Here is a 16,599-nt window from a genome sequence, read left to right as displayed (position 1 = left end):
TCTCATTTCTAAGTCACGTACTTAGAGATATAGATTTGCATATCATATTCCATGGACATTTATTAATCTAACATTTATATCGCGATAAATTAAGAATTAATAAATTATAAAGAGAATAATCGATAGAACATAAATATTAATAATCCTAATGTCTTAAACTAAAACATCATAGTGTTGTCTCTAGGGCACAAACATTAACAGTATAATCTCTACGGATTGTGTGGAGAAATCTTATGGCCATCAAAGGGAAAAAATTTGTAACATCATTACCCTTCTTTTTTTTTATCGCAGGTAACCCGCAATCGTTACCCTTCAAGTGCGCACTGGGTAAACCCTACGGGCTCACGTAATAGCCTGCAAACCACGTGAACCAAGGTAAATCGCATTTAAGCGACGTACTCTGACTCAGGAGGCATAATCATAAATTCTCCTCCCGTGGGATTTGAACCTGTGATCAAGAGGATAGTTATCCCATCTTCAACTTCTTGTCCATTTAATCAGTTTGAATGGGTGCAGATGATGGATCATAAGTTGAATAGCTCAACACGTATGTTAGGCAATGAATTACACACGAAGAGGGGGGTGAATGTGTTTTAGTGTTTCCATGCTTTTCTTGAACTATTTTGGTTTTGAACAAATTAAATCAAATTTTGTAGTAAGATGTGTTATAACAGAAATTAAACATGCAGATATGAATAACACAGATCTTTCAAAACTCACTTACTTTTATATTAAAATTAAGAATGTTTTGCTACAAAATTTCTAGGCTCTTTGTTGTTAAAGAGCTTAGCTTCAATCTTGAGAGAATACAAGAATTCCTGATCTAATTGTTACATCTAACAAAGGACCAGTGTTAACTTTATATCACAGTTAACTTATGGTTTACACAGTGTATAATAAGACATGCTATTTACTTTAGTAAATTGTCACATATCATTTCCATTTTAGGAAAACTATATCTTCCATTTCTGGCTTATCATATCTTTGCATATTGTGTTAACTTTGATCTTCCTTTGTCAGTTAATCTTCACCCTTGATCTTGCACACTCTTCAAGCTGCTTTTTGTAGACTTATCAATCCAGCTGGTTGGATTGTTTGTTGATTGTTAATTTTAGATATTGAACTGGTCTGCAATTTGTACTTTAAGATTTTACCTCGAGATCTCCAGTTAGGCATATAGAGAACCTGACATCTCGATAAGTATATTAACTTATCGAGATATCTAATACTCCATAGTTAATTTGACTTGTAGAGGTATCTGAGTTCTCTATAAGAGAATTTGGCTTGTCGAGATCTCACCACTTCATGTCTTCACTTTGGCTTAAAGACATCTCTGAGTTCTCTAGTGATATTTGGCTTATCGATATCTCAGAGTTCTCTAGTGAAATTTGACTTATCGACATCTTAGAGTTCTCTAGTGAAATTTGACTTGTCGATAACTCTGAGTTCTCTAGTGAAGAAATGACTTGTCGATATCTCCAATCTTCATATCTTCAATTTGACTTGTCGATATCTCTGAGCTCTCTAGTAGCTTTTCTGAGTTCTCAATAAGTCATTTGGAGTTCTCGAGTGACTTCTCTATAACACTAAATCTGTGACTTGTAGAGATCTTGACTTAGAATATTTTTCTCAAAACAGATTTATTCAACTCCAAGTTTCTTTATAATTTTTCCCGGGGCATGATCTTCTTGATCTTCTTCCAGATAGAATCTTAGGCTTGACACTGTTTACAGAAAAAGACTTCAGTCCGCTTTTTTGACATTTTTACAGGCTTTAAATGTTACAAGTACAAAATACAAATTAAGATTACAATAAAACTTATTTAAGATTGTCAATTTGACATAGTCTTGTTAAAGTACATGCATGTCTTGCACAACAACGTAAAAATAATATTTCAGTTTAAAATGTTTTTCATTATTTGTTTGCTTGAAAAAGTTTAGTGTCAATAAGAAGTATATTTTTTAGACAAATATAATTCTATAATAAACTTTAATATTATTATATGTGGGTACAACTCATATAATTATTTTTTATTTATATTAACTTATAAATAATACAAAATAAAAAAATATTCGAACATGAAATTTTGACGTTCAACTCTTATTTTAAAGCAACTTTAAGTCATCATTAATTTCCTTTTTTAAAATTTAATCGAATGTACAGTTAAATTTCAATAAATTAATAATCTCGATTAATTAATAAAATTTTGGAGTCCCAACTGGGACACTTTAATATAAATTAATAACTCGTTAAATTTATAAGATAATATCTTTTTATTAAAACATATAAGTCTCATATAGTATATTTATTAATAATTTTATCTTAAAATAAGACTCGTACTAATTTACTTACTTTTAAAAATTTGTCTTATACTTCTTCTTCCAATATCTTTCAAAGTTATACCGACATCTCATATTTCATCCGCTTCATCTTCATCTCATATTTCATTAGCTTCATGTTCTTTCTCATTTTCTATAACACATCTAATTATGTTCATTATAAAACAATTCCTATGACTAATTCATTTTTGCCAAGATAATAAGTAACTTTTCGACATCAATATATTCATAAACATATGTAAAAAAATTAGATATATATATGTATATATGTATATATATATGTCTGTGTATGTATATCAATAAATTATTAATATATCGATAAGATAATAAATAATCGATATAATAAATTATTAATTTATCAACTAATTAATATTTGATTAACTAATAATTTTTTCTAGTACTGAGAGTAATAATTTATTGAGATTTACATGTACTCTTAGATAGCAAATATACAAATAAAAATTAGAACCAAAACCAACCAAAAACTTCAATGATGGAAAATAAGTTCTCGTTAGATCATGTACAATGTCCAAATAGTTGATGTGTATCGGGTAAAAATGATCACAAATTAAAAATTAATATTATCATTACTTAGTTATATTTAAATAAAAAAAGTTGGATTTTTCGTAAGAATTTTTAGCTTAACCAAAACATGTATTTTGGAAACTGAAAATTTCTATTTTAAAAAACAAAAAAAAAATATTACTATTGTTATTTTGCACCGAGTGTTGGGCTTCATGTAAGTGATAATAATTTGATCTTTAAATTTATCATTCAAAATTTGGGCTTTACTTACATTCAAAATTGGGGTTTAAATTGTCTGGTCCATTTAATTTAAAAATTGGCGGCTCTCAAATTCAACCTCGATCTGAACTCTGAAATCAAAAATGAAATTGGGCCAGATCCAACTTCAATTCCCGCCTGAAAAATCAAAGTTTCCCCCTTTTGTCAAGCGCTGCTTTGTAAATTCGTAGATACAACAAACAGAGTTGTGTTATGATACAGATAAATATAGAAATGAAGATCTATAACTCCATCCTCAAAAATAGCAACAAACACTTGTACTAGGTTTACTCACTTTGTTGCCTTTTCTATTACAACCTGCAAGGTCAGTTTCAGTTTTTCTAAACCTTAATTAACATGTGTTTTTTTTAATGTATTGATGTTGGTTATAATTTTCTCTTTAGTTTGTAATTTTTATGCTAATTTAATTGTTATGTCTCTGAGTTAGATTTTTGTTTTTAGATGATAAGGGTTTAATTTTAATGTTTTTTTAGGGTTAAAGATTGAAGCTTTGTTTAATTAGAGTTGATTTATGATGAGTGGTGAAAAATCTTGTGATGGGGTTTCCAAGAAAAGGAATGCTTTAGTGGATGTTACCAATTTTGTTGGGAAAAGAGAATTTTCGGAGATTTCGGGTGGTGATGTTGGGGAGAGGAAAAAGGGTAAGTCTGTGAAGCAAGTTTTTTTGGAAGTGGGGAATTTAGGTAAAAAGGAGTCATTGGCTGAAGGGAGTGTCGATAAAGAAAGAAGCAAGGAGGTCTTGGATTGCTCGCGCATCAGTCCTGAGGTTAATGAGCTGAGAAATCAATTTATATCTGAGGTATCAAAATTAGTAAAGAATGACTTACAGCATGGTAGGATTGATGATGGTAGTCAAAGCATAGGTGATGTTTGGAGAGATAGTTGTGTTTCTATCATTGTGAAGCCTACAAGCCCGAGGGTTCTGGATAGTGTTGATGTTGTAGGATATCAGGCTAAGGATGAGGGAGTTGGTTCCCAAGGTGAACAAAGCAACACTGTATGTGAACATTTTGATACTGATGATGATGAGAGTGATGAGGATGAGCTTGATGATGATAATTTGGACTCGAGCAAAAGTGAGTCAATTGATTGCCTCAGGTTTCCAGAATCGCAGGAGTCTAGATCATCTGGTCTGGAGAGATGTGTAGGGTTTAAAGGTGACGGATTATCTGATTCTCCTGTGGGTATCGACTTGATGAAGGCTTGTTCATGTTCTTTTTGCACAAAAGGTAGTTTCAACTAACTTAACTACATCTGATGGCGGTTGATATGTTTGTCTATATGCGGTTGTATGTCATTATGTACAATACTAAATGCTTTAGTTTGTTTTATAAGCGATCTTATTAGGCATTGTTTGTTTTATGTTATTACTTCAGCTGCTTATATATGGTCGGACCTCCACTATCAGGATATCAAGGGTCGTTTAGCTGGTTAGTTTTTAATCTCTGGTCTGCACTTGGCTGTCAAAATCTAGGGTGGCACTTTTTTAGTGGTTTTGCTTTGTTGTTGCTAAATGCTATTATCGAATTGTTTGTTATATGTTTTACTAAATTCTCCAGCACTGAAGAAGAGTCAGAAAGAAGCGAACATCTTGGTTCAAAGGAGCACCAAGAACAAGGCAACTGACATGCACGGTCAAGAAAAACCTGAGGTCTTAGATCTCCAATCAAGTCTTATGGGTCAGTGGAGGTCGCTCTTTTCTCATATGGAGGACATATACGGTCAAGAAAGCAGCCAGCTTGTAAGTTGCTGTTGAACTCTAGCTCCCACTAATCACCCTGCCTGCTTTTGCACAAGCACGACTTACTAAGTGGGGAAGTAGCCTTTTAGAAGCACAAGAAACTGTATGGTAGCTCTATGTGTTTGATTTTCCATTTGACTTGTTGTTATAAAGAAAGTTCTATTAGACATTCTTGGTTTTATGATTTAAAAATGCTAAACAAATATCAAAGAAAGAATATGTGATAAAAATCCCGGCTGTCAGTACACATTTGGTTTATTGTAATCTGAACTTCTTTGAAATTTGTTAAAACCATAGATCAAAGAAAGAAATAGTGATGAACACGCTGGCGGCGGCTATTAGAGCACATGGTTTATTGTAATCTTTCAGTTTTCTGAACTATGTCAAAATGATCATATTGTTTCTTAGTAAATGTCTGTGTCTCTCCCTCTGTTTTCACTTGTCCTCAACACTGCTAGTTGGAGTTGTAAAACATGTGATATTATAGTGAATATATAAAGAGAGCAGAAGACTTAAGGTTGTCTGGAAATGACTATACATGTGGATTTAATCCATGCAATCACTCTTAACATTTTTTTACTTAACCGACTCAGATTATAGAGAATGCCCTCCTTATGTTGGCTTGTAGTAATTTATTGTGAGATGATTAATTATTAAAATATAGATGAATATTACAGAACCGGGGCTCTTTTTGTAAACAGGCTCTTTATTTTTAGGAATGAAGGTAAGCTTTGTGTAAATCCCACCCTCTCTAGACCCTCCTTTATGAGCGGGATAGATTGAGTATGTTTGGTCGGTACACGGTAGAAGCCTATCAGCAACCCTATTATCTTCTTCAGAGTTAGAAGTAGCCTTCTATCTGCTAGTCTTGTGTTGACAAACTCTGAATCTTTCTTATCTAAATCATCTTCTGTAGGTTAATTTACGGAATTTATTTTTCTTTAGTACTGAAGAAGTGCTTTTAAGTACATGCTCTGCTTGTGAAGGTGTGCTTAGATGAAATAAATGACTTGAGGAAATCTGAAGACCGAAATTGAGTCCTGAGGTTTAGAAAAATCACTCTGGCCCCTGGTTTAAGTTTTCCAAGCTATTGTACTAGTGAAATAAAGTTAAACATCTAATGCTTGCAGGATCTTAGGTAGCCTTTTCATTTGTTAGACGACAATGAATATATGAATTAATTTTGTAAATTGGTCTTCTATTGATATATGAGTTTAAGTTGTCTGTAGCACTGATGATCCTGAATATGTCTTCTATGGATTAGTACCAATGAGATAGATCTAGGAAAGTGTTCACAAGGCATGCATGCAAAATTTAGTTGGTATAATGTGATACATTAGAATCCTGCAGATTAGTTTTATGGCTAAATTCATTTCACATGTTAGCTATGAAAGGTTTCTGGTTTCTGTATAACTTTTTTTATTTTGTTATTGTAATTATTGTTTTTTAATGCATCTGTAGATTTAAAGTTATGTTATAACAAATTGTTTAGCGATATTACTACAATTACATTCTTTGTAATAACTATGCTGGATTACATGATCTACGTGCATACCGAATATTGAACTTAGTGATGAGAGTGAGATTTGTGAGCATCATCTATGCCGCTATAATGACTTGAGCCTGTGTCTCACTGATTTCTCTAAATAATAAATCCATGACTGTCTCTTTATTTACTATACAGAATGTGATAAGTAGCTCAATCTTAAATTGCAGGTGTCCAACTTATACACACTGGAGGAATTGAGAGATGATTGCAAGACCGAATTGGAGTCGATTAATGGCATGCCTTTTAAGAAAGAATAGTGTGCTTCAAGAGATATGATCCATATTGTGTTCGTAGTATTGTCGCTTTTCTTCCATCTCTTCCATCTTGTTATCCTATGTTCGGTTTTTACTAGTTTCTTCTAAATCTACCTAATCTTGTAAAAGTTGTATAATCATTAAATTGTATGCTAAATTTGCTGTTTTATGATAAACATTTTGTGCACTTGTAGAATTTTTAAGGCTTTCTTTTCCTATGCAAGTTGTGTTTCCAGATGAGTTATACCTATGGATGAATATGAACTATTGTAGTGACTTCAAATAGTGATTTATCTTGGATTAAGTTTTGTGTAAATGTATGTATTACATAATCTGATCTTATGTAATTTACAAATAACGTGAACTTATGGAAGTACCTACTTAGAAATTGGTGTGATCGTAGAATTTGCATCACTAATATTTGTGCTTTGCATGTACTTAAATAATAATCTGGAACATACTCATATTTTTATATGGAAAAACATGAAAAATGCATCAGTTGGGGATTGGGGTAGTTGAAACTTGGATGCGGTGTTATGGTATACACACTCAATTTTGTAATTTATATTGATAATTATGGATTAAATAAAGTTCATATTTTATGTGTTGGTTAAATGTTTAGTTATTATGATTAAAGGTCATATTGATGATGGTTAAGTGTTCTTTTACTGGCTTACATTCTACCTGATGGTGCTCTTTCTTCTGGATAATGCCAAGACATGTCAACACAAAGAAATCTGCAGGTTTTAGTTTTTATAGGTGTCAAAGCACCAAACTTGCACAAAAGAGCTCAGCAAGTCACATTCATTAGTAGCTGGAACTATTATTACCCCCATCTTTTCTTTATTACATAATTGAAATAGTTTTGTTTTCGTTACAATCACTAGATAATGATGCTTATTAAGAGATATACTAGTTAAGTAGTTGATGCTTCATCTAAATTCTTTGTTTATACTTGAAAATGGAGATAATAGTTGGCTTATCACATCATCATACAACTATAATGTAGTTTACTAGTAGTTGATAAACCATTACATATGCAAATAATGGGTTTCTGGTCAACTATTGCCGCGTCCACCTATTGAAGTGGCATGTCAACTATACACATGCATGATAATTATTTCATTAATTAGAGGGCCAGGTGAACTAACAATACTACTAGTAGAAATGTAGAATATTGCAACACTTCAACGTTATAATACATTAATTAAACCAAAAACATAAGAGTCAAGCAATACAAGCAGCACAACCTGAGTACCTGGTAGAGTTCGTGAAGCTGGTCTTCTTCACGGAAACAGCAGAATACAAGATCTTTTGAGACTTAAGGAGGGACCAGGGTAACACTTCCTTTCTTCAAGCACCTCTTCACCCATGCCATCAATTAGGGCTGTCAAAAAAATTGGAGAAATTCGATATTCGTCCGAAAAATTCGCATCCGTATCCGAGAAAAAGCGGATATTATCCGTATTTGAAATAAAAAGGATATTATCCATATCTGAATTCGGGATATTCGAATCCGAAATCAAATACATAGTATATAATATTAAAATTATATAAATATATAATTATATTTAATTTAAAATTTATTACATTATTTATAGTGTGTGTATATGCATTAAATAACACATTTATACCAATTTTACATGATTGTACACATACTTTATACATATATAAATATATTATTTGATTTTAATCGTAAAAAATGTTCTAAAATCATCGTCAATACAGCAGGACCATCAATAAAATTCAAAAAATCTGATATCCGTCCAAAATATCCGCATTGTATTGGAGAAAAAGCGGATATTATGCGTATCCGAAATAAAGCGGATAATATCCGTATTTGAATCCGACAATTAAGAATGCGAATACGCATATAGGTATATCCGTGTTCGAATTATCCGTTTGACGCCAATTCACGACACTCATTCTCAATACTGAGTTGCAAATGTTTCATAAGTTTAAAAATAAGCTATAGAAGGTGAGAAGCTTCATAATCACGAGGTTTAACTCAAGTCGCCCACAGAGTAATTAAATAAAATATTACGGTTAAAGTTTTATCAGTATAGCATGAGTTCTCTTAGGAGGAGCCCAAGATCAAATTTTGGGGAGCTTGACTCTGGTTACTTAATTTTAAGTTATATAGTAGTTTATATCCCTTGGAATGCACAGATTTTTCGTTTTTAATTTTTTAAATTTATCTCTTATGACATTCTTTTTTATTTATTAATATATTAATCTTAAAGTTATAAAATATTGTTTCTAATCCTAAGCGCTGATGATCCTCCGTTGAACGATATCGATAATTCGGGTCAGCTCATGCTGTAAGACACTATCCCAAGCAGTTGTGTATCCTTCCAGCATTGTAGTGGGATTTAAGTAGCTTCCTCAATAGTTCTCTAGGTTTGAGCAAGTTAGTTCTAGGTCCAGCTGCTCCCTGTTTATTGTTGTACTTCTTCCGTCCCAATCAATTTTTAACACTTTCATTTTTGATACGTCCCTTCCATTTCTTAACATTTTTAAAAATAGTATAATTCTAATCATTTTTATTCTTTGACTTTTCCAACTTTTTAATATTCTAACATTAGTTAATCCACCGATTAAGCCTCGATTGATGTCCATGTACGTAAATCCATTATTTATTCCTTTTCCTTAACATTTTACATTATTTTTATCTCTTCCGGTTTCACTCTCTCACTTCTTTCCCCTTAACCTTCTTCATTCATCATTTTCCTTTTTTTTTATCTCTGATGAACCCTAAACATGGTTCGTATTGTTCGATCTAAATCTGTTTATGATTGGGACCTAACACTTAGGGACCTAACATTTACATATTGGAATCAAATAAGTTGGGGGCTAACAATTGCGATCTAACAGTTGGGAGGTATAAGGATGTCAAGAAATTTGGTTAACATGATTATCAACGGTGAAAGCCATTTTTGTAGTATTTAAATGGACATGGTTGATCATACTACGACTTGCTACTTCTTTTCTAACCAAATGATATATAAGAACTCCTTCAGACAATAGAATACATTCCTTCTCTTAGTCCAAGGGGAAGAATTATTACATAGGAAATATTGGAGGATTCCTCAAGTAAGGGGGGGAAGTGGCAGGAAAAAAAAAGGTAAATCATATGTACACCACACCATACCATCGTTTATTTGAAATCATGGATCCTATTGTACGGGAGAGGTGGTAAACACGAAGATGATTCCCTAGTGATCAGAAGAAGTGGATTGGTTCATCACTGTTCTTCGTAAAGGGAGAAGCTATTTTTTGAAAGGGAAGTACCATTGGTTTTTATCTACTGATCCTATTGTACGGGAGAGGTGGTAAACAAAGGTGATCTCCTTTAGGCAGTTGACTCTCATAGGGGGAGAAGCAAGAGAGATATGTGCTTCTCAATAGAAAACATGGTTGTACAAAAGAAGCTGCTGATAATTACTTCAAGACTAGGAAGAGTTATCTGGAAGATATTTGAATAACCAATGAAATGAAGATGAGACTACTTGAAGATCAGTTTAGTGCTAGAGGAACAAACATCTTTTATTTCAGTTACTCAAGAAATCTGGAAATACAGAATTTGATCCAGAAAACCAGTAGCATTATTTACAAGTCCCGGTACTTTAATTTTTCTAGTTGTTAGTTGACTTATCCTATCTATTTAATTTGTTTGTTAGGTTTAAAAATCAAATAGAGGGAGATTGTTGGTGAGATTACGAAGGTGTATGCACAGTTGACGTGATAACTCAATAATAGAACATGTAAATAATACTACGTCTATACAAGAAATCAGGAAAAAATGAAGAAAAGGCAAATACAAAGAATCAAAATATTAGAAGAAGTTTTGAAGTCTGTTTACAGGTCACTGAAATAAGTTCAACAATATGTTCATGCCCCAGTGAAGAATAAAGGTGAAAGACTTTCAGGATTTCATAAGTGTTGAAGATTCAATATAAAAGTGCCACCAGAAGATTTCAGTGTATCAGCATTGATTGAAGATAGACAGTGTTCGAAACATAAGAATCTGAAAAATTGAAGACAAGATATAGACAAAGGTTAAAGAAGACAACTGCAGTCTTGAAGTTATACTCACTAAAAAGAGTTCATTTATATGTTCAAGCGTCAGTGAAGAGCAGTGAATGAAGTATTCCAGATTGTAGTAGCAATGAAGGCGTTATATGAGTACCAGAAAAGATTCCAGTAAAAGTTGTTCTATTTATCTTCTCCAATGAGAGCTCATAAAATAGAAATAAAGAGATATAGAGAAGCTCAAGCACATTGTATATTCGTTTAACTTCTCATCGGAGAAACGTTATAATACCCGATTTAACTCTTGTATATTGATAAGGGGCATTATAATCGTTATCCAGTAATTAGATCCTTAGACAAACAAAAGCTAGATCATTGTATAGGATTTAATTTGTATAACTTTGTAGAAGCAAGAACATTGTTGTTCTTGGATTGTACCCGGTTAATTTATTTACCGGAGTGTAGCAATCCCTCGCGGATTTATATATGAATATATATTTCGTTCAATATCTTGTGTTCGTCGTTTTAATCTCCTAAACACTATTCACCTCAAGAACATGGAACCACTAACCAAACACTGAATTATATATCGACAAAAGATTTGATTTGTTTTAATTTAGTGAGTATCATATTCAACCTCCCTCCCCTTCTACGATACTTCGGTACCTAACAATAACTCTAAAAGCACTGATTCAGGGGGAGTTTCAGGAAATAATGATGGTACACATCAAAGGGAAAATAGAGACTACATGGATCAAGGAGGAGGATCTACTTCAAGGAGTCAACTTCCTTCTGCAGGAAAATGGACTAAGTCACACACTCCTGACTTAATCAATGGAAATCCTAATAGTGGTGTCAAGACCATAAAAGCCACTCAAAATGAATGTCTCTATCATTCTTTTTTATCTCAAACTGAACCCAACAAAGTGGAAGTAGCTCTTCAAGATGCTGATTGGATCACAACAATACAAGAGGAGCTCAATGAATATGAAAGGAACAAAGTCTGGACATTAGTACCAAGACCAAAAAATAGATCAGTAGTTGGTACTAAATGGGTGTTCAGAAACAAGACTTACAGTGAGGGCATTATTACAAGTAATAAAGCAAGGTTGGTTGCAAAAGGCTATTCACAGCAAGAAGGCATTGACTATGATGAGACTTTTGCTCCAGTTGCAAGACTTGAGGCCATCAGATTTTTTTTGTCCTATGTGCTCACATGAAATTCAAGGTGTTCATGATGGATGTGGAGTGCATTTCTTAATGGTGAACCTGATAAGAAAGTTTATGTTGAACATCCTCCAGGGTTCATTATCCAAAATATCCAAATCATGTCTACAAGTTGGATAAAGCACTCTATGGACTAAAGCAAGCTCCAAGAGCCTGGTATGAAGCACTTGCACAATTCTTACGGGAAAGTGGTTTCAAAGGAAGTATCATTGATAAAACTCTGTTTTATAAGTATCATGGTAAGAACTTGTTGCTAGTTCAGATATATGTTGATGATATCATTTTTATCTCTACTAATGAAAAACTCTGTGAGAGGTTTTCCAAGTTGATGCATTCTAGATATCAGATGAGTATGATGGGAGAATTAAGTTCTTTTCTGGGATTACGAGTCAAGTACACTGAAGAAGGGATCTTTATCAATCAAGCTAAATATACCAGTAATTTACTTAAAAGATTTGGAATGCAAGACAGTTCAATTGCCACAACTCTCATGGCTACTACAACTAAGTTAGATTTAAATACTAGTTCATCAGTACATATAACTAAATACAGAGGTATGATTGGCTCACTCCTATATTTAACTGCTAGTAGATCTGATATCATGTATGCTACCTGTTTGTGTACAAGGTTCCAAGCCGATCCTAGGGAACCACATCTGTTAGTTGTGAAAAGAATTTTTAAATATCTCAAGGCGCAATGAATCTTTGATTATGGTATCCTAGAGATTCAGACTTTAAGCTAATTGGATACTCAGATGTTGATTTTCTAGGATGCAAAATAGACAGGAAAAGCATTTCAGGAAGCTGCCGATTTCTTGGTGGTAGATTAGTTTCTTGGTTTAGCAAAAAATAAAAGTCAATTTCAACTTCAAGTGTAGAAGCTGAGTATATTACCGCAGGAAGCGGTTATGTACAAATTCTTTGGATGAAGAAACAGGTACTGGATAATGGGTTAGAGTATTCTAAAATTCAAATATATTGTGATAATCAAAGTGCTATTGTAATGACAGGAAATTCAGTACAACACTCATTTACAAAGCACATCAGTATAAGGTACCGTTTTATAAGGCCATGTAATGGAAGGTACAATGGAATTGCAGTTTGTGCCTACAGATCAGCAATTAGCAGATATCTTCATCAAACCACTTTGTGAAGCTACATTTACAAGACTAGTGAATGAGTTGGGAATGATCTCAGGATATTTCTCAAATACTGATGAATAAATTATGTTCTGTAACTGGCATATGTGATCAGAGTTTGATATCTTTTCTATGTATCAGTGTTTCTTAACTTCTAATATATATATTAAACACCGATGCCATGTATTCATGCTATTTTTCTTATGAAATTTAAATAGTGTGCTAAAATCCTGAGAGTTTACATTTTACAATAGTTGCATGAATAAACTCTGATGATATGAATAAGTACTGATATCAGTTAAATATGTGTATTGACTAATAAACTCTGATGGTAGTTGGTTAAATACTGATAATGGTTAAACTTCGATTAACTACTTAAATTTGTCAATTTTTGAAATTAGTCATATATTATTTAAGTCAGTGTTCTTAATCAAATTAGTGGCTATAAGTTAGCGGGTAATTGTATACAATAATTAAATTGTATGATTGGTGGTGTGTTCTCAAAAAAACGTTTCAGTAATTGCAGCACATTATCTTGTGTAACTGTGCATGTCTTTACTGCTCCTAATTATATGTTCCATGATTATTTACTGAGCAATAAAATCATGTCGCGTGCCCCACTAAAGTGAACCATTTGTGAATGAATGAGTACAGAGATATACAAAATCAAATTTTGATTTTAAATTATCGCTTTGTCTTTTCACCAAACTCTTTCTACTCTCTTACTACTTCTTCTTTCTCGATTAAACTCTGATACCCTAATCAGTTTTTAAGCTTTTTCTCAAACAATTCGACATGACTTCTCCAGTTGCAACTAAGGCTTTCACTTACAACGGTGCCAAGTTCGTACCAAAAAACTATGCAGCCATTCTAGACAAGACTGATGTCCATCCTGACTATCATATCTTTCAGGATTTGCTTGCTGCAAGTCAGGTAGAGTATGCTCTTACAAACCATATTATTGTTTCTGGAGACAATGTTCTTAATTTATGGAGAACAAGTGTCTATGATGATGATGAAGAGAATGGGACTCCAAGTATCATCTTTGAATACAATGGAAAGACTAAGGTTGTTACACCTTAGACGGTTAGGAAAGCTCTTCAACTACCCACTCATCAGTCTTACACTACTTTTATTGGTGATGGTGAAATCAAATGTTTCTTAACTCTGATTGGGTATGACAAGGATTTAAAGAATCTGGGTCAATTGAAGAGACCTGGGCTTAGAAAGGAATAGAATTTCTTTTTTAATTGCATCACTAGAGCTTTCAACAACAAGTGCTTAAATTTTGATGCACTGCCTATGATGTCACATCAGATTGGGTATCCTCTAATTCATAATTGTAGTTATGATTTTGGTAGAGTAATTTTGTATTTTGTAGGAGATAGATTAAAAGTTAATGCAAGTGTAGTGTATTATGCTAGATTCTGTCAGCTTATATTTAATATTTTCCTGATGTACCGATTCTTGCTAATCAAATTATATCAGTGTTTAAGCTCACAAAAAGGGTTTTCTTTGATTTAATTTCTAAAGACAAAGAGATGACTGCTTTAGCACCTCTAAAAATTCCAGTTTCTGCCAGGGACTTGCTAATTGCAAGGCTCATTGAGACTTATGCATAACATAATGTACAAAGAGCTAAGTTACAGGAAATTACTGATGGGAACCCCATGTAGCTAACCCAAGCTCTATAACCCAAATAAAAAAACAAACACAAGCCCCTCCAGGTACCTCTCAAAAAAAAATCTGTTATAAAAACAAAGAAGACAACAAAGTCTGATGCCCCTCAAGGATCGGGACTTAAGCCTTCTCATAAACCACATTCAAAATCTACTGAGAAGAAAGGTGGAAAGCAGGCCCAAATCTCTCAATTTCTTAAACCTTCTACAACTCCCAAAAGAAAATTTGTGGCTGCTATATCAGGCTCTAATGAAGAAGACAATGCTCCGCTTTCATCAAAATTCACACATATAAATTTTAAATCAGTAAAAGTTGGCCAAGGTTCCTCTAAGAAGGAGAAGTTGGTAAAAACTGATCATAAACAGGGCCCAACTTCATAACAAAAATAGCCAAGGAGTCATAAGGATGAGACAAATGTTGATGCTCCTGTTACAATCTCTGATTCACCTGTCAAGCATAAAAGAAAAATGAGGGAGATCACTCATGAACAGGTGTAAAGGATTGCTAGAAGATTGAAGAAACAAATCCAAATGTCAACAAATGATAAAATATCTGAATCTCTCTTTGGATCAAGCCCACAAGAACCTGCAACTCAAAGGGATACAACAGTTATAACTGATCCATTCCCACAAGAACCTTCAACTCAAAGGGTTGAAGGATACTTAGATGCTGATATTTATTCCGGGAAAGGTCTATTTGAAGATGTTCATGAACCAATAAAGTATGATATTGCACCACAATCTCCTATTGCAACACATGATGACTTCGTTCCAAATCCCGAATCCATTTCAGAAGTGAGGACACAAGAACCTACTAAAATAACTCAAGATACTTCTGTAGTAGCCTCTCAGAAGTGTAGCTTTTGATGCCGATCTAACTGAAGTGGAAATGCTGGTTGATGAAGCTGGACAAGTTCACAGTACAAGATATACTGATGTTATTCTTGAAGTTTAGCGTATCTCCTCCATGCCATTGGATGCTCTAATTACAATTGCACAAGGTAAAAATTCTGATCCTTCTTTATCGGCATTTACTTTAAATACTGATATTGTATCAGAGTTTAAGGTTACCTTAAAATCTGATGGGATGACCGTGGATAATCCTTTTTCTAGGGATACCCCTGTCTATGTGACCATATCCAACTCTTCTTAATATATATTTTCTATGTAGATCATATTTTTTGCGAAAAAAATAACTTTAGCTTGCTTATATAAAGAATTTAATCACCAAGAAACAAAATGAAAGGATCGATTTTTTTAGATTGCTTAAAGAATTGAATCACTCACAAACTAATCAAAATCTGGATAAGAAAGTATAAAGGAATTAACCACCAACTTTCAAAGGTTTGCAAGTATAAACTCACGATTTTAATCGCCACAAATTCTCTATCTCAAAATATTACAATATAGGCATATATAGAGGCTAGGAAAATAATCTAAACCCATTAGAAATCCTAATCAGATTCAAAATTAGCTACTTAGCTGATATTTGAGTCCAACTTGAAAACCCATCAAAAACTTAATACATATTGGAAATCACATAGAAACCAAATTCAACAAGAAAATAAATTCCTAGGTGCTTAAAATAAGAAAAACCCTTATAAGTGAAAGGTAAAAACTTGTAAGCCAAAATCTACTTAATATATAATAACCATCTCAATCCAATAGATCAATCCATGTTGGTAATAAAACTGACTATTGGTCTTGTAATATTGTCCAACCGATTCTCGCGAATAATTAATGTAGATCAGTCCAAAGCTATGTTTGTTTTCATGAGAACAAGTATATCAGCAGATGATGCCCATGTAGTGGTGTAAGAACCAGGAAAGCCACTCA

The 16,599-nt window shown here is 33.1% G+C and overlaps 1 protein-coding gene across 1 annotated transcript; it reads left to right on the top strand.

The window, feature by feature from the left end:
• The first annotated feature begins 3,188 nt into the window (after window positions 1-3,188).
• On the top strand, window positions 3,189-6,876 carry LOC141712761 (uncharacterized). Its single transcript, XM_074515831.1, has 5 exons — window positions 3,189-3,447; window positions 3,617-4,372; window positions 4,520-4,573; window positions 4,703-4,884; window positions 6,601-6,876. The coding sequence occupies exons 2-5, from the start codon at window positions 3,655-3,657 to the stop codon at window positions 6,688-6,690; spliced, it is 1,044 nt and encodes a 347-aa protein (XP_074371932.1). The 5' UTR covers window positions 3,189-3,447; window positions 3,617-3,654; the 3' UTR covers window positions 6,691-6,876.
• Window positions 6,877-16,599: the final 9,723 nt, after the last annotated feature.

This window comes from Apium graveolens, chromosome 3 (genome assembly GCF_009905375.1).
Source record: "Apium graveolens cultivar Ventura chromosome 3, ASM990537v1, whole genome shotgun sequence".
Classification (NCBI taxonomy): domain Eukaryota; kingdom Viridiplantae; phylum Streptophyta; class Magnoliopsida; order Apiales; family Apiaceae; genus Apium; species Apium graveolens.
The sequence above is the reverse complement of the archived record's forward strand: the minus strand, read 5'-3'. Positions and strand labels throughout refer to the sequence as shown.